General features: G+C 39.5%; 2 protein-coding genes and 1 long non-coding RNA gene across 3 annotated transcripts; 1 reads left to right on the top strand and 2 right to left on the bottom strand.

Annotated features, from left to right (window-relative positions):
* Positions 1 to 3,258: 3,258 nt before the first annotated feature.
* LOC117479143 lies at positions 3,259 to 5,538 on the top strand. Its single transcript, XR_004555534.1, has 3 exons — positions 3,259 to 3,443; positions 5,282 to 5,411; positions 5,508 to 5,538. It is a non-coding gene; the product is annotated as an uncharacterized LOC117479143 (long non-coding RNA).
* Positions 5,539 to 11,815: 6,277 nt separating this feature from the next.
* Positions 11,816 to 14,553, bottom strand: LOC117479140 (E3 ubiquitin-protein ligase TRIM21-like). Its single transcript, XM_034126139.1, has 3 exons — positions 14,517 to 14,553; positions 12,973 to 13,077; positions 11,816 to 12,167 (listed from the first exon to the last, which is right to left on the bottom strand). Exons 1-3 carry the CDS (start codon positions 14,551 to 14,553, stop codon positions 11,830 to 11,832), a joined length of 480 nt encoding a protein of 159 aa, XP_033982030.1. The 3' UTR covers positions 11,816 to 11,829.
* A 535-nt stretch (positions 14,554 to 15,088) lies between these two features.
* On the bottom strand, positions 15,089 to 20,759 carry LOC117479141 (probable E3 ubiquitin-protein ligase TRIML1). Its single transcript, XM_034126140.1, has 2 exons — positions 20,653 to 20,759; positions 15,089 to 17,352 (listed from the first exon to the last, which is right to left on the bottom strand). The coding sequence occupies exon 2, from the start codon at positions 17,344 to 17,346 to the stop codon at positions 15,700 to 15,702; it is 1,647 nt and encodes a 548-aa protein (XP_033982031.1). The 5' UTR covers positions 17,347 to 17,352; positions 20,653 to 20,759; the 3' UTR covers positions 15,089 to 15,699.
* Positions 20,760 to 21,745: the final 986 nt, after the last annotated feature.

Here is a 21,745-nt window from a genome sequence, read left to right as displayed (position 1 = left end):
CACATTACAACGTACCCCAGTCCATCTGCCTACCCTTTAGCAAGTAGGATAGCTGCCAGAAGTGATCGTTTGGCTCAGGGGAGGGGACGCGGATCAGTGAAACTTCCTGCAGACTTGTGGGGACTCAGAGGAGCCGACGGCTCCGAACCGTAATAGCATAGCAGATCCAGCGATCCATACTCGTCATGTGCACGAGCATAGCCCCTCCTCCAGCACACGGCTCCCGCGGCTATATTATGCACGAGTCAACAGCAGACTCGCAGATTCGCAGATTCGCAAATCCTGACTCACTGTGCAACACACATCAGACTCGTGCGGACTCAGAGCCGTAGCCATATAGCAGCAGATCCAGAGATCCAGCAGACTCGTCGTCATGCATGAGTCAACAGCAGACTCAGATTCGCTAATCCTGACTCACTGTGCAAAACACAGCAGAGCAGACTCGTGCGGACTCAGAGCCGTAGCCATATAGCAGCAGATCCAGAGATCCAGCAGACTCGTCCTCATGCACGAGTCAACAGCAGACTCAGATTTGCCAAATCGCAAAATAACCCTTTTTTTTGTGATCAACATTTTTTATTAAAGCAAAATACACTGTGTAGCGGAAGTTAATATAACGTCAGTTTAATATGCTCGTGAAATGCAACAACTTTTCGGTTTCACCGATAGGATTTCTACGGTCTTGGTGATGCTGACTCATATGACTCAAATGACTCGTATGATCCGGATCTCTTCAATGACTGACTCAGAAGACCCTGAGTCCGTAAAAGGATCCGGATTTGCCATCTCTAGAGTGGAGGAAGAACTATTGAGGCTTGTTATTTAACTTTGTGACGATGCATTTTACAGCTGATCCAAGAGGCTTTTCAAATAGTGTATTGAGCATGAGTAGGAATATTTTCTCAATACATAAAGGACATCTCTTTACACATCTGGAGATGTATAGCTATATTTCACAACGCTGTGTTATGGTCCCTGTTTAAGAGCAGCTGGTGAAACACTTCCTCCTCCCTGAACAGACTGTTTGAAAATGGGTCTTGTAAGAAATATGAGGAGTAAAGGCTTGTGGAGTTATACAATAAACACACAACGTCTAAATCCTCTTATTAGATGCAATATTAATCACAGAGGAACGAACCCGGGAGGAAGACCCGCCCCCCGTCGAGACCGGCCAATAGGAGAGGACTATAGATTATAACATGTGATGGACAGAAAAAACGCTCTCTCTCTACCCCGGCCACGCGATAAACAACAGCTGGGAGGAGGCAGCGGCACCCCACGCGATCGGGAGAGCCGCACAACTCTTACACATTCCATTTGTATCACCGTATAATTTGTTTAATTAAATGCTGTTAACTTTAAAATAAGCTTCCTTGGACTCTTTTCAGCTAATCCTGCTCTCAGGTTTGAATCACCTGTAACAGTCTGTACTTAAATGCCATTGTTTGCTACGTTGTACTTTTACTCCTACAATTGATTAATACCTTTAGTTACTTTACAGATCTGGATTAATAATGTGAAATATAATCAAGTGTTAAATCAGACTTTAGTTCCACCTGGAGTAAATTCACAAGCTACCCTGCAGTATACAAAGTCATTCAAGGGACGGGAGTGGTTCAGTCTGTAGGGGATTGGACTTTGGCCCGAAGGGTTGCCGGTTCAAGTCCCGATCGGACCAAAGAATACGGGGTATGGACTGGTACTGGAGAGGGGCCAGTTCACCTCCTGGGCCACTGCCGAAGTGCCCTTGAGCAAGGCACCTAACTTTTCACCCTTTGTCTGAAACCAGACCATTTACATGCACCCAAATATATAACACAGTACAGGAAATCGAAACCCTTTAAATGTCTGAATGGAAGTGTTTGCACCGGTTGACCCCCGTATTTTCTGGATAACCTGGACCAAAATCCTTCGTGCACACAAGTATGAGGAAGAGGTTCAAAGTTCCAGGTAGCATACTAAAAAGAGAAAAGTATGCGAGTTGGAACGCAGACGAAAAGTCAAGGTGAGTGAGAACTGGTTTCCTCAGCGTGCGTTCAGACCATTCTTCTTAAGTGAGAACACAACACACGCCTCAGTGGAGAGCAGATTCCTCAGCACACTGCGCTTTGTGCTGCGTACGTGCCACTCATTCTTCAAATCCCTCCGGACAAAGACGCTTGTTGTAGAGTGAAAGGTAAACAGTGAGACGTCAGGACAAACATTAGCAGAGAACAGTTTGAGCTCTTCTGTCACTCTGAGGAAGAGCACATGTCAACTTTTGAAGAGAGGCAAAGTCCCTTATGCAGGCAACAGTGAACACAATTTAAGAAATATAAAATACAAAGTGCAAAAACTCCAGATATGAAATAATGAGTGTCTTTGTCGTCAAGTTTTGTCTTTTTATGGCCATTGTGAGTGTATTTGTAGACTCCTTCTGTCTCTTTGTAGTCATGTTTTGGCTTTTTAGAGACATTTTATGCAACTTTTTAGTCACTTGAGTCTCTCTGTGGTCATGTTGTGTCTCTTTGTAGTCTTTTTGTGTGTTGTTTTGATTATTTTGTGTAACTTTTAAGTCCTTATTAGTCTCCTCAGAGTCGTTTTGAGTCTTTTGTAGGCCTTAAGTGTCTCTTTTGGTAATTGACTGTCTCTCTGCAGTCATTTAGTGTCTCTTTGTGATGATTAAGTGTCTCTTTGTGCCACTTTGTGGACATGTCTTGTCTTATTGTGGTCATTATGTGTACCATTGTGGTCATTCTGAGTGCCTTAGTAGTCATGTTGGGTCTTTGAAAACATATCACATAGTCATTTTGACTCTCTTTGGAGTTTCTTTATGTATCTGTTGTTATTTTCACACTTTTCATAGTTTCTTCGTGTCATTTTGCAGCTGTTTTTCATGTCTTTGTAGTTTCTTTGGTCTTCTCGCAGCTCTTTTGCATCTGATTGTTGTCTTTTTGTCCGCCCCTTGAGTCTCTCCTTGGTTTATACTTGTGTCTTTGGGTGACATTTTGTAGATCTAGGCACTGGTGTTAAGGTCAGCTTTTTGGTGAGCTAAGAGATTCTGTTTCCCATTCAGCAAAAAAGAAAGTGAAAACTCTGCATTTATATCATTCTGCTCAGAACAAATCCAATCTAATTTGAACACTGATGAAAAGTAAATCATGCTAAATTGACTTACTGTTAGTTGCATTCATAATGGATGCAACTCCATGGGAATACATTGAAATCACAGCCAAATAATGTCTCTTTAAATCCTGTATTGATCAACCCTTTCATGTTTTACACTCATCTAATACACAACTAACTTCACAATGATCTGAGGAATGGGGTGAAGTTCATTTTCTGTGTTTTCTGACCCTCGCTGTGATTCTCGTCCTCTCAGGTTGGGTGTACGCCTTCGACAAGATAAACACACTGAACCTGAACACACCATACGACTACAACTCCGTCATGCAGTACCACAGGTTACCAAGCATTCATCTTCATTTATATACGCATATATTGGATATAAGTCAAAGGAACAGTTCACCCAAAACAATTAATTGTAGACAGAACTGAGGCTTGAATTGCAGTCAGGAGAGCCCAAGAAATAAAAGTGCAAAGGTATTTCTACGGACCCAAAAACAGCAAAATATGTTTCAAAAAGGTTTGTTTTTATTTGAAAAAAAAACCTTTGTACTACAGGTAGCCTGGACAGGTGAGTAACATTAACAATTTATATATTTTTGGGTAGGTTCGAATTTTGAGAAAGAAATACAAAGCTTGAAAAAAAAAAAGAAAAAAAGAAATCTAATCCTGAAAAAAAAGTCTAATTATGAGAATAAGTGATATTTTGAGAAAAAAGTGAAAATTGTTGAAATTTTGTGAAAAAAGTCCAAATCTGTTAAAAAGTTAGAATTCTGAGAAAAAAGTTAGAATTCTGAGAAAAAAGTTTGAATTCTGAGAAAATAATCTAATTAGGAGGAAAAGTGAAAATTATGAAAAAAAGTCAAATTCTGTGAAAAAGTTAGAATTCCGGAAAAAATATGAAATTGTTGTAATTCTGAGAAAAAAATATAATTCTGAACAAAAGTCTAATTATGAGAAAAAGTGATATTTTGAGAAAAGTCAAAATATGAGAAAATTATCTATTTAGGAGGAAAAGTGAAAATTATGAAAAAAAGTCAAATTCTGTGAAAACATTTGAAATTGTTAAAATTTTGAGAAAAAAGTCCAAATCTGCTAAAAAGTTTGAATTCTGAGAAAAAAGTTTGAATTCTGAGAAAATAATCTAATTAGGAGGAAAAGTGAAAATTATGAAAAAAAAGTCAAATTCTGTGAAAAAGTTAGAATTCCGAGAAAAATTTGAAATTGTTGTAATTCTGAGAAAAAAATATATTTCTGAAAAAAAAGCTGAACACATTTTGAATAGTCCAGCCCATCTCTTCTTGTATTATTTTTCTTAATAAAGCAGCTAAATTAAAGTGGACCTATCATGCTATATTTGAATAATATATTGTAGGGCCATACCTATATAAGGCATATTTATACTTTTTTTTTTTCAAAATACCAAACAGATCATGCATTTTAGCCATGCCTCATTTTGCTCTATTTGCTCTATTCCAGCCCTGTCTTCACAAGGGCTGATTCTGTGGCAAATGAGCTGCAGCTGACCACGCCCCCCTGCAAAGGAGGGGGGCGAGGCACGAGCGTCATGTTACCATGCTGTTACCATGCTGTTACCATGCCACGCAACCTCTCATTCCCCTGATAGGTGGAGAGTTGCCAATATAGGCGGAGCACCCCGTTTCTGACGTCAGAGCAATTTCAAATCTGTATCAGTCTGTATCAGATCCGTTTTTAGAGATTTGGGTATGGAGGAAAAGAGAGAGGGTTGTGTTTTCTGACACTTGGTGAGTTCCCTGACACACCGGGGACACATATTCATGTATAAAAGACGTACAAAAGTGCATTTTGGATGATAGGTCCCCCTTAAGTTATTACAGCAACAGAATGAATAAACAGTTGGCAAATAATAATGATAGATAATATTTAAATGCATAACATTCATAAGAGTGAAACCAGGATTAAAATAGGTCCCAAGCTCTCAAAATAAATGCAAAATATACATTTACCTACACTGCCTTATCAGCGTTTTTCTAATTTACACAATAAATATGTCTTCATAATAATGAGATAGATCTGATTTGTTTTGGTGACTGAACCGACTCTTTAAGGAGCATTTGAGTCTCAATGGTTTCTAAATGTTTATTATATATACAAGCTAATAATAATGAAGCCTCTGTGCTCTAAATGTTTCCAGGTATGCCTTCAGTGGGAACAATATGCCCACCATGGTGCCGATCCCCAACGCCAACGTAGAGTTCGGCACGGCCAATCAGATGAGCAGGAACGACATCAGCAGACTGAACACGCTGTACAAATGTTGAAAGGTAAGAAAACACACGCTGGGTTCCCTTCATTCATCTGTTTTCAGGGCAAAGGAAAGTGTGTTTGTCGCCTTTAACGTGTTTCTTCTGTTCCAACAGGTGGTGAAGAAACCCTGAGGACATGGGGCCAATGTACACATCAAACCTGCTCTTTATAGCACAGTCTGAGAAAGTGTGTTGATAAAGAATCTTCAAACATGTTCGATGAAGTGTAGTTTGTAGTTTGTGCACTTGTTAACACTTTTGTACTTCAGAAAATGTTCCTGATTTTTTTATTCTTCTACCTAAGTTTGAAGAAAGGTGTGAAGAAGAGGTGAAAGATGTGTAAAAGCTGCAGAATCTCTTATGTATAAACTCAAACTCATATTACTTTTAGTGTCTGTTTCACATGTCAGCATCAAAACAAACGTAACTTACCAAAAGCACAAAATGGTGCATAAAGGTAAATATTATGTAATTGGAAAAGCATCATCAATCATTTGTTGATTAGTAACAGTATTTTGTTAAGTAACTGAAGCTGCCAAAATAATCGTTTTCGAGGCAAAAGTATATATAATATTTGGAGTTGTACCGAAGATGATTAGTGCCACAACTGAAAAGAAAAAGTGAGATCTGACCAAAAGTTCTTTATTTTTTTGTTTGTCAGAAATCTGACTTTTAAGAAATACACTTTTGGTCAAATCTCAATTTTCTATTTTTTTAAACATGTGGCCCTAATCTACGGATCTAGAGGATTAGTGCTAAAAGAGGATTAGAGACACATGATTAGGGGCCACATGTAAAATAGTTTGTGAGATCTGACGATAAGTGACATTTCTTCTCAGGGGGGTTCTATCCAATGCAGAAATGGAGATGGCTATCCATGCCTTTACTTTACATTACATGTTACTTGTTAGACGCTTTTATCCAAAGCGATTTACATACTCAATACTGTGGGTAATCCCCACAGGAGCAATTTGGGGTGAAGTGTCTCAGGGACACAACGACATGCTGACTGCAGCGGGGTTTGAACCTGTGACCATCTGATCCACATACCAAGGCTCTATCCACTGCGCCACACGCCTCCTTTATTTCCTCCCGGCTTGATTACTTTAATGCTCTTTTATCCTGCCTCAACAAAACATCAATAAACCGGTTACAACAGGTCCAAAACGCTGCAGCCAGATTACTCACTCGGTCCAAAAAAACATGCCACATCACTCCGATCCTTTCTGCCCTGCACTGGCTCCCTGTCCATCTCAGAACCCAATTCAAGGTATTGGTCTTCACATATAGAGCTGTCCACGGCCAAGCCCCAGCCTACATTAACGACCTGATCCACCCTCACAGCACAACCAGGGCCCTGAGGTCCTCTGAGCAAGGCCTCCTAAGGGTGCCCCGAACCAGGCTAAAAACTAAGGGGGACCGTGCCTTTGAGGCGGTGGCCCCAAGACTTTGGAATGACCTCCCTCAGAAACTGAGAGCCTCTGCCTCAGTGGAGATTTTTAAGGGGCAGCTAAAGACTCACCTTTCCGACAGGCCTTTGGGGCGTCAGAGGAGGAGAGTTAGTAGCTGTTTCTCATTGGAGTTTATCCTATGTTTTACCTGCTGTGTTTTATGCCTTTTATTCTACATGTTATAGTTGTACTTTGAATTGAGTACTGTATACTGTAAAGCACTTTGTGCATTCGTGTTGAGAAGGGTGCTATATAAATAAAGTTTTACTCACTTACTTTACTTCTTTAGACAGGAAGTAAACACAGAATTCAGACTTTTTTTCCAGAATTCTAAATGTTATCACTTCTGTTCAGATCTCAACAAGTATTTCACATGTGGCCCTGATCTTCCTCCGTAAAGTAGAAGTATACATTTGCATCAAATTTAAATTCTCTAACTATGAGATTCTGACTTTTACAAACACGAACTCAATGGGATCCGATTGCTCTTTTTCCACTTACAAAATATATTTGATGTAAGTAAAAGTATCATGACTAAACTATAGAAACACTGAGTTGCAAGAACACAGAACAATATCACAGAACATCTGTATTGTAAAATATATCATTTATATTCCACTTTGCTAACAGTTCCTTTGCTAAGAAATATTGTTTAATATAAACTCAATGAATTTATAAAAGAGTATATTTCCCCCTGTGGCACGCTCCACTCACAGCTGCACACACACACACACACACACACACACACGCACACACGCACGCACGCACGCACGCACACACACACACACACACACACACACACACACACACACACACACACACACACACACACACACACACACACACACCGTCTGACTTCAAACTGAGTGTTTGTGGTGTTAGCATCATTTCATTTATCTCTTAGTCTTGTCTCTGGAGCTCAAGGAGGACATTAACTCTAATCGTGGAAATAAAAGGTATTTCTTTTTTAAAACCTCAATAATGTGAAGATGAGTTTCCACATCTTTCTCGCTGACACTGTTAGTGGATATATGGCTGCATAATCCAAAGAAACGAACACAGTGTTTGAATGTTTAATGTTGATCTTGATAAACTGCTTTGAGATGAAGCGTTCACTCTGCAGGTCGTTGCTTAAAGACCCTCTGCTTGTAATGAATGAACAACGATGGCTTCGTACAGAAAGGACTCTGATAGTAGAGAATGAAAGTCAGGGGTAATAACACAGTGTACTTTATTTGAAAGACAAATGAACACATAAAAACATATTCAAGATAAGTAAATGAGGCGTGTTGCGCAGTGGACTAATGCTCGGATCAGGGGGTCAACAGGTTCAAACCCCGCTGCAGTCAGCATGTCGTTGTGTCCCTGAGACACTTCACCCCAAATTGCTCCTGTGGGGATTGTCCACAGTATTGAGTATGTAAGTCGCTTTGGATAAAAGCGTCTAACAAGTAACATGTAATGTCATGTAAATTAAAGTACCTCAGAATTTAACTGCAGTAAAGATGTTTGTCCACTAGGGGGCGACACTTCCTCACAGTTCACATGGAAACACCTGGCAGTAACACACCTTTACAGAGCTGCTTTAATGACACAGGTATTTAAGCATCGCCACTAAAAGAAAAACAATTGTGTTTTCCCTCAGAATGTAAATGGAAAATCAGCATTTACTTTAATGAGAAGTTTCAAATGTACGCCTGGATCCAGAAATGCCAATAAGGAGTCACATTAGATTAGATTACTTTATTGTCATTACATAATGCAAACAGAGTGTAACGAAATGAGGAGGGTCTAACCAGAGTGCAGACAGTCAGTTATATACACATCTACCAGCAGTCTGTACAAAATAAATGATACAAATAAAGGAAAATAGATGTAAAATGTATAAATAAGAATACATACTATTTAAAACACAGTTTGCACAATCATCCTCAGTGTCATCTACACAGTTATCCTTCTTTAAAGATTGTTATGCAGTGTAAATAAACACAACTAAAGCACAAACAAAAGAAACAAGGTATTATTTATTTATATTTTAACCCTTGTGTTGTGTTCGAAAGCTGTTTCCGTTCATGGTGTTCGCGGGTCAGTTTTGACCCATGATTTATCTCAGTCCAAAACACACAAAAAATGGCTATCATCCGATATTGTTTTAACTACATCATAACTAACTTATAATGCATTCATAACCGTACAATCCTGTTGTGATTTAATGTTATGGCCCCAAAACACATCACACCACATATTGCACACGTGCATGTGTGAGTTCAGGTTCAAGTGTTAGTGTACATATTCTTTGAGAAAGGTTGAGTTCCCGTGGGAATCATTGTTTCATATATATATACATTATACATATATATTACGTATATATTTTACTTTGTATTTACTACACTTTCCTAATGAGCAGGTTTTCTCTCAGGAGCCGTCTGTCTCCGAGCTCCTGTGGAGGGCCAACAAGGATGTGGGTGAGTCAACATGCACATTTATGTATTTATATATTCAGAGGTAGAGTGAACATTAATAGACATTTCTAAATGTGCCAAAAACCCTGGACACATATTACAGTCACCCTGAGAAAGAACATAAATAATGACTAAATTATTTGTAGAGACATAATGAGGCAAGGCAAGTTTATTTATATAGCATCTTTCAACACAAGGCAATTCAAAGTGCTTTACAAAAATGAAAGACATTAAGAAAAAGTGCAGCAGAAACAACCTGATACACTACTTCCAGTATAATTCAATGAACACACATTGAAATATAACCTTTGACCTCATTCACACAGTGCAACTGAAGTATTCTTAGACATATTGTGTGAGTTGGGACGTACTATGAGATTGCACATGTGTTCATTGTCTCATAGCATATTTTAGTTTACTCAGTGCAGACAGGTTGTATTGAATCTTGCAGACACTGCCCTTATTTTAACCTCTTATTCCTTGAGCCAACTCCCTGTTAGAGAACGTGCTATTCAAGCATTGTGTCGCTAACAGGTGAAGGTATGTCACCATTAGTTGACAGTTTTGAAAGGTTGGGCTGTTTTGATTCCTTACTATGTTATCATTAAATAATGCCAGATTAAATTAGAATCTAATACAAAAAGTGGTCATAAGAATTAGTTACTATTTTTTTAACTTAATTACCTGTGTACTGCAAAATGTAAATTCACAATACAAGGCCTTTTTTATTTTTTTATCAAAATTGGTTTCACTCCCATCTGTACTCTGATTGGTTTGTTCATATATCATCAATAGCCAGATTTATAGACTGATTATTGATGATTGCGTTAAGGATTATAACATCTGTTTCCCTAAAAAACATGTGGAGAATAGATTTTTCTTAAAGGCTGATGACAGTTTTTCTGGATTTATGTCGTGGTACAAACCCATATCAAAACTCCCCTCTGTAAAAACCTTTGACTCTAATAAGTCGACAATAAAACAAGAATTTGATCCTGGTTTTAACCAGTGTACACATTTCTGTGCTGTTTCTGTATGCGTTAGTATATTTAAAGATAACATTTCAGAAAACGTGTACTGTAATAAAAAACAAAGTCATGATGTGAGTGAAACATTTTTAATTGTAATATTATTCACCATCCACCTCTTTAAAAATAATGACATTTCAAATGATAAGCTCCATCTTATAAACAGGGCATTCATAAAATAGATTTTAGAAGCATATTTCATGCAATTTTGATATTTACAAAACCCTTTATTTATCTCCCAGTCAGACGGGACGTTTGCAGTGAGTTAGTCTCACCTGTACAGGCAGTGCTGGAGTGTGTTCAAGGTGAAGAATGAGATCATAATCATTAGAAGCAGTCCAACCAGTCAGACCGCTCTCACTGACACAGGCTGCAGCCATCAGACACTTAGATTAGCTTAGTTTAGCATATATACTAGGAAAAGGGGGAAAATAGTGAGTGACAAAATACACATTTAAGTGAACTTAATATATCTCTGTACGATAACTGAAATGTAAAAACAATTTGGCAACTTGTTTTGGTCCCAGTCAAGAAATAGCCCGACCCATAATCCCCTGTTAAACGTCTTATTGATGTTTTTACTCCTCTGATTTGGTATGGATTAAACAAACTGGATTCAGAGCTGCTGATAGGTGGATTTTGTTACCTTTGGACAGGCTGGCTTTGTCTTCCTCTGTTTCCAGTCTTTATGCTAAGCTAAGCTAACCAGTTGATGGCCTTATTTCTAACAAACATATTCAGCAATCTTAATATCTATGATCAGCTGATCCAAGAGGGTTTTAAATAGTTTATAAAGCTTCAGAAGAACCAAATCTTTCAGACAAATGTAGTTAAGTAGAAATGGAAATAGTTAAGTACATTTTTTTAAGATACTTTCCCTAAGTTGAGAACTAGTGAAAACTGTACTTCAGTAAGTACATTTAAAAAACACAAAAAATAACATTCTTTGTTCCTTTTTTTTTTAATCCATTGAGGCTTTGTTCAAACTTTACAAGCAGTGTGCAGAGAGGTGGACGAAATACAATTAACATAACACAACAGACAGCTGAGATGTAACATTTTAATTCCCCTGGTTTGTGAAACCACTGCAGCCTAATGTTTAATGATCAGGTATTGTTGAATTTCCAAGTAACTGTAAATAAATTTTGTTCCAATATACTCTAATTCAATAATCAATCCTGAACTTCCCCTTAAAACACACCAGAGACCCATCATTTTCCCCTCAATTGGAAATTATAAAAAAAAGAAATATATATACAGTATTTTACTAATGAAAAAGGAGTGCATTACTTCCACTAGTAATGTCTGCAAGTATGAAACACTTTTTGAACACACAATTCTGAGACAATACATACTTTTCTTGTCCCCCTGACATATAAAGAAGTGGTCAAAGTTTATTTCTGAGTAAATAGTTTTCTGATCACTTCAAGTCATGACGGCAGGTAGTGCAATCCGTAGAATAAACTAGAGTACATTAATGGTTCAAATGGTTGTTCTACTCGGTGTGATTGACAGGAGAGATGATCAGAGGAGCAGAGTTTTTACCACCATGATTAAGACTGGGACTAAAGTATGGGTAGAGTTTCTCTTTGAAGCAGCAGCCAGTGAAGGAGTAGATCAGAGCTGCAGCATCAACATCATAAAAGGAGACCAGACCCTCCTCATAATCCACAAACACCCCCACCTTCTCAGGCTGAGACTTCAGAGAGAGACGGACTCGAGGACCAGCACAAGCTTTGTACTCATTTTCATTCCTCAACCTTATCGTCCAGTAACCATTCTGAGGAGTCGCTGTGATGAGTCCCTTCCTGTTGATCGACTCTCTGGCCACTCCTAAATCCCAATCACTGAAGTTAATACTAGTTGTTGTTGTCGTGTGCTATGCTGAAGCGCAATCATCCTTGTACATTACTGTTTTATATACAGTACTGTATTCACTGTATTTATTATTATCTGTGTATTTATTCTTATTTATACATTTCCCATCTATTTACCTTTATTTTTGTATCATTTATTTTGTACATACTTCTGATAATTGTGTATATAACTGACTGTTTTGCACTCTGGTTAGACCCTCCTTAATTTCGTTACACTGTGCTTGCATTTTGTAATGACAATAAAGTAATCTGATCTAATCTAATCTAAAAAACAGTAAACGTTATCATCTTCAAAAGGCAGACAGCAGTTACTATAGAAACAGGTTCAAAGCTCAAGGCTACTTACCACAGTGTGTACAAATTATATAAAATGAAATATGTAATTGTCATGCCTTTTTATAAGCAACACTTGTAACACAACACCAGATCCCCTGCTTTGGAAAGTCCAGAACAAATCTACTATTTAGATTCTACTTTGTTTAATAGAGTCAATTATAAAGATGTTTTAAAATACAGGAAATATGAAAATTAGCATAAGCTAATGCTAGCTTTGACTGTATGCTCTCTAACCTAACTTAACCAGAGTTTACATTGTAGTTGTATTGTTGGCTGTTGCTAATGTAAATGTTGAGGTTTTTATCTTAACTGACACATTTATATAATATTCTTTATATGGTAAACTGATGTAATACAGTCAGATTCTGATTTTAATCCAACTTTGACTAAATATTTAGTAAGTGATGTGTCTGTAGTGTACTCACCAGTGTTTGCAGAGTCCTGCTGTGTTATTGAGAAAAAGCTGCTGGATTCAGTTGAGTGTTTCTTCAGAGAAACAGAGACTTGTCTCGGCTGCTGCTCTGCTGTCGCTCAGACAAACTTCAGCTTTCATTTCTGGGAAATGTAAACTCTTCTCTTACAGTGTGGTCCCACCTCTCAGTGGCAGTTTGCCAAGAGGGAGTGGAAGAAGAACTATTGAGGATTGTTATTTAACTTTGTGACGATGCATTTTACAGCTGATCCAAGAGGCTTTCAAATTAGTGATGTGCCCGTCGTTCACTCTTTTAAGTGAACGACGGGAGCCGGCTCGCGCCCGCGAACAAGCCGTTTTTTTGTTTTTGTTATTTTTTCATAAGTAATACAAGACAGAATGATATGATGATCTCCGCGCTACAGCTGCTCCGTGCATGCATGCAGTGACATGTAATATCCAAGGATTAGAGACGGTTGGATGCTGCTGTACTGAGCATTGCAATATATTGATTTTCACTATGTTATTTATATATGATTATCCTTGGGCTCAGCAAAGATTTGATGTCAGCTGTTGCTGTCTTTTTTTCTATAGTTAATACTGAAATAGAGCCCTGCTGTTTTGCCAGGGCCTTTTCTTTAAATATAATTTTAAAATATCGATACAGTAGCCCCTTTTTTTAAATGTCTATGCATACGTTTTTATAGGTGTTGCTATCTGCTTTGTGTAGCGTGGTTCTACAAGCAAGTCTGTGCATTCATTGGGTGGTATCAGAGAGATACAAGGGTCTGTAAATGCAATGAAAACAATTGGCCACAGCAAATAATTGATATTAAACATGTAATTTTTACTTTTGAATAATTCAGTACAAAGGATGTATTGAATAATTTAAGTGATATGTGTACACATATAAATCATTAGACAAAACAGGGCTACATTTGATTGAATTATAAAAGGTATAATATGTGGTAAAATGAAGAGCCGTTTGGGAGCCGAAAGAGCCGGCTCTTCTTCGTGAGCCGAGCCAAATGATCCGGCTCACCAAGAAGAGCCGGAATTCCCATCACTATTTCAAATAGTGTATTGAGCATAAGCAGGAATATGTTCTCAATACATAAAGGACATCTCGTTACACATCTGGAGATTTATAGCTATATTTCACAACGCTGTGTTATGGTCCCTGTTTAAGAGCAGCTGGTGAAACATTTCCTCCTCCCTGAACAGACTGTTTCGAAATGGGTCTTTACTTAAAGATAACATTTCAGAAAACGTGTACTGTAATAAAAAACAAAGTGAAACATTTTTAATTGTAATATTATTCACCATCCACCTCTTTAAAAATAATGACATTTCAAATGATAAGCTCTATTTTATAAACAGGGCATTAATTAAATAGACTTTACAAGCATATTTCATGCAATTTTGATATTTACAAAACCCTTTATTTATCTCCCAGTCAGACGGGACGTTTGCAGTCAGTTAGTCTCACCTGTACAGGCAGTGCTGGAGTGTGTTCAAGGTGAAGAATGAGATCATAATCATTAGAAGCAGTCCAACCAGTCAGACCGCTCTCACTGACACAGGCTGCAGCCATCAGACACTTAGATTAGCTTAGTTTAGCATATATACTAGGAAAAGGGGGGAAATAGTGAGTGACAAAATACACATTTAAGTGTACTTAATATATCTCTGTACGAAAACAGAAATATAAAAACAATTTGGAAACTTGTTTAGGTCCCAGCCAAGAAATAGCCCGACCCATAATCCCCTGTTAAACGTCTTATTGATGTTTTTACTCCTCTGATTTGGTATGGATTAAACAAACTGGATTCAGAGCAGTTGATAGGTGGATTTTGTTACCTTTGGACAGGCTGGCTTTGTCTTCCCCTGTTTCCAGTCTTTATGCTAAGCTAAGCTAACCAGTTGATGGCCATATTTCTAACAAACATATACAGCAATCTTAATATCTATGATCAGCTGATCCAAGAGGGTTTTAAATAGTTTATAAAGCTTCAGAAGAACCAAATCTATCAGACAAATGTAGTTAAGTAGAAATGAAAATAGTTAAGTAAAAAATGTTTAAGATACTTTCCCTAAGTTGAGAACTAGACAATATTAATACAATTAACATAACACAACAGACAGCTGAGATGTAACATTTTAATTTCCCTCGTTTGTTAAACCACTGCAGCCTAATGTTTAATGATCAGATATTGTTGATTCTCCAAGTAACTGTCAATACATTTTGTACCAATATACTGTAATTCAATAATCAATCCTGAACTTCCCCTTTAAAACACACCAGAGACCCATCATTTTTCCCTCAATTGAAAATTATAAAAAATATATATATACAGTATTTTACTAATGAAAAAGGAGTGCATTACTTCCACTAGTAATGTGTGCAAGTATGAAACACTTTTTGAACATACAATTCTGAGACAATAAATACTTTTCTTGTCCCCCTGACATATAAAGAAGTGGCAAAAGTTTATTTCTGAGTAAATAGTTTTCTGATCACTTCAAGTCATGACGGCAGGTAGTGCAATCCGTAGAATAAACTAGAGTACATTAGAACATACTCATCAGTATTTTATGTGTTTTTATGCGTCTCATCAAGGTGAACCATATGTGATCAGATTCTGAAAAATTAACAATGTGTACAATGTACTTCCCCAGTTGAATACATTTATTACATTTAGTGAGAGTGAATCTTTCTGTAGAAAATCAAATGGTTGTTCTACTCAGTGTGATTGACAGGAGAGATGATCAGAGGGGCAGAGTTTTTACCATCATAATTAAGATGGGGACCAAAGTATGGGTAGAGTTTCTCTTTGAAGCAGCAGCCAGTGAAGGAGTAGATCAGAGCTGCAGCATCAACATCATAAAAGGAGACCAGACCCTCCTCATAATCCACAAACACCCCCACCTTCCCAGGCTGAGACTTCAGAGAGAGACGGACTGAAGGACCAGCACAAGCTTGGTACTCATTTTCATTCCTCACCCATATCGTCCAGTAACCATTCTGAGGAGACACTGAGATCTGTCCCTTCCTGTTGATCGACTCTCTGACCACTCCTAGAGTCCAATACGTCTTCCCTTTAACCTGAACCTCGTAATAAAATCTTCCTGAAGAGAAACTCTGCTTTGCTAAAACATTAGGACAATAATCAAATCTCTCTGGATTGTTTGGGAGATTCTTCCTCACATCACCATGTTTAACTTGTTTTCCATCATCAGACAGGATGAGTTTGGGATGTGCTGTATCAGGATCAAGAGTCACCTCCACCTCATACTGCTGGACCCTCTTCAGCTCCACCTCAGGGAGCAGCTTCTTCATCTGTTTACTGAGCGTCTCCTCCAACTGAGCCACAGCTCTCCTCACAGTCCCCTCATATGAAGGTGGACGGACCCTGACTTCTGTCCAGTTCTTGGTGGGTGGAGCAGCGTTCAGGGACATGAAGCTTTGGAGGAGGTGGAGCTGGTCTTCAGAGCGTGAGAGCTGCTCCACCTCAGAGCTTCTCTTCTTCAGCTCAGAGATTTCCTGTTCCAGCTCTTTGATGAAGCCTTCAGCCTGTTCCTCTGTCTCTCTCTGCTTCTCTTTGATGGTGTCGATGAGCTCGGCCTGGCTTCTCTCAACAGACTCCTTCAGAGCGGTGAAGACCTGAACACCATCTGCTATCTCTCTGTCTGCTCCTTCCTTACTGAGCTCCACTGAGCGACTCATCTCCTGAATCTTCAGTCGTCTCTTCTGGATCATCTGCTGAATTTCAGCCTCTGTCTTCCCCAGCTCAGCCTTCTTTCCTTCATATTCTTCTTTCAGAGGAACAACATCATGTGTCTTGTGGTCTAAAAGAGTGCAGAGCATGCAGACACACACCTGGTCGGTCTTACAGAACAGCTCCAGCAGTTTATCGTGCTTCACACACATCCTGCTTTCCAGGTTCTCCACAGGGTCGATCAGCTGATGTTTCTTCAGGCCTGGCCTTGTCAGGTGAGGCTCCAGGTGAGTCTCACAGTAGGAGGCCAGACACACCAGGCAGGACTTCAGGGCCTTCAGTCTGGTTCCAGTGCAGGCGTCACAGGGAACTTCTCCTGGTTTGACAACTTGTTGCTCTGAGCTGCTGCTGCTGGCTTTCTGTTGAGCTGACTGTCTGAACTGAGCAGCCATCTCAGAGATGAAAGTGTTGACCAGCAGCTCAGGCCTTGTGTGGAATAACTTTTTACAGTTGGGACACTGATAGGGGACTTTAGTATCCCAGTGTTCAGAGATGCAGGCTTTACAGAAGTTGTGTCCACATGGTGTGCTGACTGGATCAGTGAACACATCCAGACAGATGGAGCACAGAAACTGATCTTCAGTCAGCAGACAGCTGGCAGCAGACATGTCTCTCTGGGGACAAAAAGTTTGAAAAAAACAAAAACTGTAATGTATATATGATTTAATCTCTTGTATCCGTTTGCTATAAGTCAAATAGATGGTGATTCTGAACTCTGCTGATGTATCATGATTATGCGGAGGGTGAAAGATTGCTCAAATTTGCAATTCACTGTTATTGTTAAATGTTAAAAAAATATCTCTGTTTGTTAATATTATAAATGAAATCTGGAAAATCGTAGCAGCATTCAGTTTAAACTCTAAGAAACACAATGTGTAAGCTCTAATACTGTTGGGGGATTTTGCCGTTGTTGAACAGAGGAGTGAAACCTCCTGCTGAGCATCACTGAAGTTAATACTAGTTGTTGTTGTCGTGTGCTGTGCTGAAGCGCAATCATCCTTGTACATTACTGTTTTATATACAGTACTGTATTCACTGTATTTATTATTATCTGTGTATTAATTCTTATTTATACATTTCCCATCTATTTACCTTTATTTTTGTATCATTTATTTTGTACATACTTCTGATAATTGTGTATATAACTGACTGTTTTGCACTCTGGTTAGACCCTCCTTAATTTTGTTACACTGTGCTTGCATTTTGTAATGACAATAAAGTAATCTGATCTAATCTAATCTAAATGTCACTACCCGATCTGCCGCCCTGCCCTATCTGCAGTGCGCATGTGCGAGATGATCCGCCATATTGCACAACTCCGTACGGCAACCCAACTAGGACACTTGACACAGTGGCATTTGGCAAAGCACACAAAGAAAACTCCGAAAACCGAGAGAGATGAGTTATTGTTATTACAACGTGACTTCACTATTATTTAACATGTAGTGATCACTCATTTACTCATGTACATAATTCACTCATGGAACTACAGGTGGGGGGGTATTGTTTCCGCACGGACATATGTGTTGCTGACAGTATTTATTGTGTGCCCTCCTGGCTTCTTTCTCTTCTTCCTGGGCTGCGACCCGACAACATGTCCGTTTCTGCTGCTCATTAAAGTTCCCATTTGCACCTTCGATGCACCGCCTCCGACTCCTATCTCTTGGCACTACATTGGTGACCCTGACATAAGTCTCGCGAAGGATCCGAGACTGAACCGAACACGGCAAAAAACAGACACTGTTTTTCTCGAAATGCCGGAGATTTTTGGGGACGTCCATGGCTGCCACGTGCACACGGACTGTGGCTCGGTGCGCCCTCCGGAATGGCCGCGGACGACGCTCGCCATTTCCACGGCTTTTCGGCACTGGGGGACAGCAAGCCTTCCATGGAGCCGATACACGACGATGCCTGGTTTATTCGGGACATGCGGCTGCATGTCCGGCTGTGCTCGCTAACGGCTAATGGACAGCTGGCGACTAGCAGCTAGCGGCTAACGACATCCGACTGTTAGCCCCTTTTTTTTTTTTGGTGCCGGAGAGGAGGTTCGATCAAGTCTGGTCGGCCTCGTGTGGACCCTCTCGCTTTTTCGCCACCTCGACGGCGGCTTCGGACGTCGCCCATGCCTTCTTCGGCCCGTGGGTGGCACGCTTCTGGACCCCGTCTCGCCTCGACTCTACGGTTTCGGACGTCGCCCATGCCTTCATCGGCCCGTGGGTGGCGCGCTTCGGGACCCTGTCTGGCCTCTTCCTTCGCCTCGGCAGCAGCTTCGGACGTCGCCCACGCCTTCATCGGCGCACTCCCGGACCCTACCTGGCCTCTCCTCTAACCACGGCTCACGGTTCGCCTCGACGGCGGCTTCGGACGTCGCCCCGTCTGACCCCGTCTGACCCCGTCTGACCCTGTCTGACCCCGTCTGGCCTCTCCCCTGTCCACGGTTCCTTCCTCCCGGGGATGCTGCTCCTGCCCCCCGGGGATACCGCTCCATCTTTCCAGGGACTTCATGCCCGCCGCTGCTGTGCCTTTGCCTGCGGCCGGGCAGCGCTCCTCCCTGCTGGGGACCACCGGGATATTCACGCCCGTCCCCACATCGCAACACAGCGACCCTGCTTTCTGCGGCCCCCTTCCGACGGCCCGTTCCATGGCCTCGGCCCCTGTGGTGCTTCCTCCCGGACGCAAGGATTGTGTCCATGGTTGAATTCTGGGGGAGCTTGTGTAGTGATCACTCATTTACTCATGTACATAATTCACTCATGGAACTACAGGTGGGGGGGTATTGTTTCCGCACGGACATATGTGTTGCTGACAGTATTTATTGTGTGCCCTCCTGGCTTCTTTCTCTTCTTCCTGGGCTGCGACCCGACAACATGTCCGTTTCTGCTGCTCATTAAAGTTCCCATTTGCACCTTCGATGCACCGCCTCCGACTCCTATCTCTCGGCACTACAAACAACTCTTTTTATTGGGTTCTTTTATTTGGGGTTAAGTACATTGTCAGAATAAGTGAGAAATGGATTTAACTTCTGTTAGACAGCTATATGCTATACATTTTAGCATACATTCACAGTCAATATTTATTCAGTATGATAGCTGTCTAACAGAAGTTAAATCCATTTCTCACTTATTCTGACAATGTATTTAACCCCAAATAAAAGAACCCAATAAAAAGAGTTGTTAAATAATAGTGAAGTCACGTTGTAATAATAACTCATCTCTCTCGGTTATTTTTCTGCTTTGCCAAAAGCCACTGTGTCAAGTGTCCTATTAGAGTTGCCGTATGTAGTTGTCAAATATGGCGGACCATCTCGCACATGTGCACTGCAGATAGGGCAGGGCTGCAGATCGGGTAGTGACACTAAACACGTTGTTGAACAGAGGAGTGAAACCTCCTGCTGAGCATCACTGAAGTTAATACTAGTAAAAAACAGTAAACGTTATCAGCTTCAAAAGGCAGACAGCAGTTACTACAGAAACAGGTTCAAAGCTCAAGGCTACTAACCACAGTGTGTACAAATTATATAAAATGAAATATCTAATTGTCATGCCTTTTTATAAGCAACACTTTTAACACAACACCAGATCCCTTGTTTTGGACAGTCCAGAACAAATCTAATATTTAGATTCTACTTTGTTTAATAGAGTCAATTATAAAGATGTTTTCAAATACAGGAAATATGAAAATTAGCATAAGCTAATGCTACCTTTGACTGTATGCTCTCTAACCTAACTCACACAGAGTTTACATTGCAGTTGTATTGTTGGCTGTTGCTAATGTAAATGTTGAGGTTTTTATCTTAACTGACACATTTATATAATATTCTTTATATGGTCAAATGGATGTAATACAGTCAGATTCTGATTTTAATCCAACTTTGACTAAATATTTAGTTAGTGATGTGTCTGTAGTGTACTCACCAGTGTTTGCAGAGTCCTGCTGTGTTGTTGAGAAAAAGCTGCTGGATTCAGTTGAGTGTTTCTTCAGAGAAACAGAGACTTGTCTCGGTTGCTGCTCTGCTGTCGCTCAGACAAACTTCAACTTTGATTTCTGGGAAATGGAAACTCTTCTCTTGCAGTGTGGTTCAACCTGTCAGTGGCAGTTTGCAAAGAGGAAGTGAAAGAAGAACTATTGAGGCTTGTTATTTAACTTTGTGACGATGCATTTTACAGCTGATCCAAGAGGCTTTTCAAATAGTGTATTGAGCATAAGTAGGAATATGTTCTCAATACATAAAGGACATCTCTTTACACATCTGGAGATTTATAGCTGAGTGATTCTACAATTTAGGGTACATTCCATGTCCATTGATGATAATTATAATTATTCTAACTATTTTCTTCAAAAATATCATATTTTGCCTATTATTGGAAAGCATGTTATAATATCACACAAACATTATGTGCATCCTATGCTTTATTTAGCTTGAAATGTGTCATGATGTTCTTAAATTGTCAGTTTTTGCTATGTCCGTTTTTCAGTTGAGGGTGTCTTGGTTTCAAAATAATGAATAAAAACCATTAAAGTAAATAAAACTTTATTTCAAAAGTCTAAATACTAAAGAATAATAACATATTTTTAATTGATTTCCTCCTTTAAATAATTTAAATATCTTAATATATGAATGTCCGCAAAAGTTCTGTCAACTATGTTACTAACAGAACTCCCCCCTTTAACTCAAAAATGGTTTGTCCCAATACCATGTCACCAGCATCACATGATGCCATGTTCCTCTTTGGCAGACATTTTGAACACACTGTGGTGATTGTCCTCTAATTTTTTACAATATTTTATGTATAATAGCACATTGTCAATGAGTATATTAATTGACCATCAACAATGTTACGTACATTGTTATGGTTTACAATTGTTTAATGATTTTAATTCAATTATATGTTCAAATGTGATGTTAACCTTTTCAAGAAAATGACATGTGGTCATCCAGGCAAGGCCTACCATTGAAATGATGGGTCAAAATAGGGAAATTGTCAACTAAGTTACCTGTCAACTAAG

Source organism: Trematomus bernacchii, unplaced genomic scaffold (genome assembly GCF_902827165.1).
Source record: "Trematomus bernacchii unplaced genomic scaffold, fTreBer1.1, whole genome shotgun sequence".
NCBI lineage: Eukaryota > Metazoa > Chordata > Actinopteri > Perciformes > Nototheniidae > Trematomus > Trematomus bernacchii.
This window is presented reverse-complemented; position numbering and strand designations above follow the sequence as displayed.

Coding starts and splice junctions, on each gene's coding strand:
- LOC117479140 (XM_034126139.1), bottom strand. CDS start 14,553: ATGGCTGCAGCCTGTGTCAGTGAGAGCGGTCTGACTG. Junction 13,078..14,516: donor CAGTGAGAGCGGTCTGACTG/GTTGGACTGCTT, acceptor AGTTTGTCTGAG/CGACAGCAGAGCAGCAGCCG. Junction 12,168..12,972: donor GCAGGACTCTGCAAACACTG/GTGAGTACACTA, acceptor ATTGGGATTTAG/GAGTGGCCAGAGAGTCGATC.
- LOC117479141 (XM_034126140.1), bottom strand. CDS start 17,346: ATGTCTGCTGCCAGCTGTCTGCTGACTGAAGATCAGTTTCTGTGCTCC.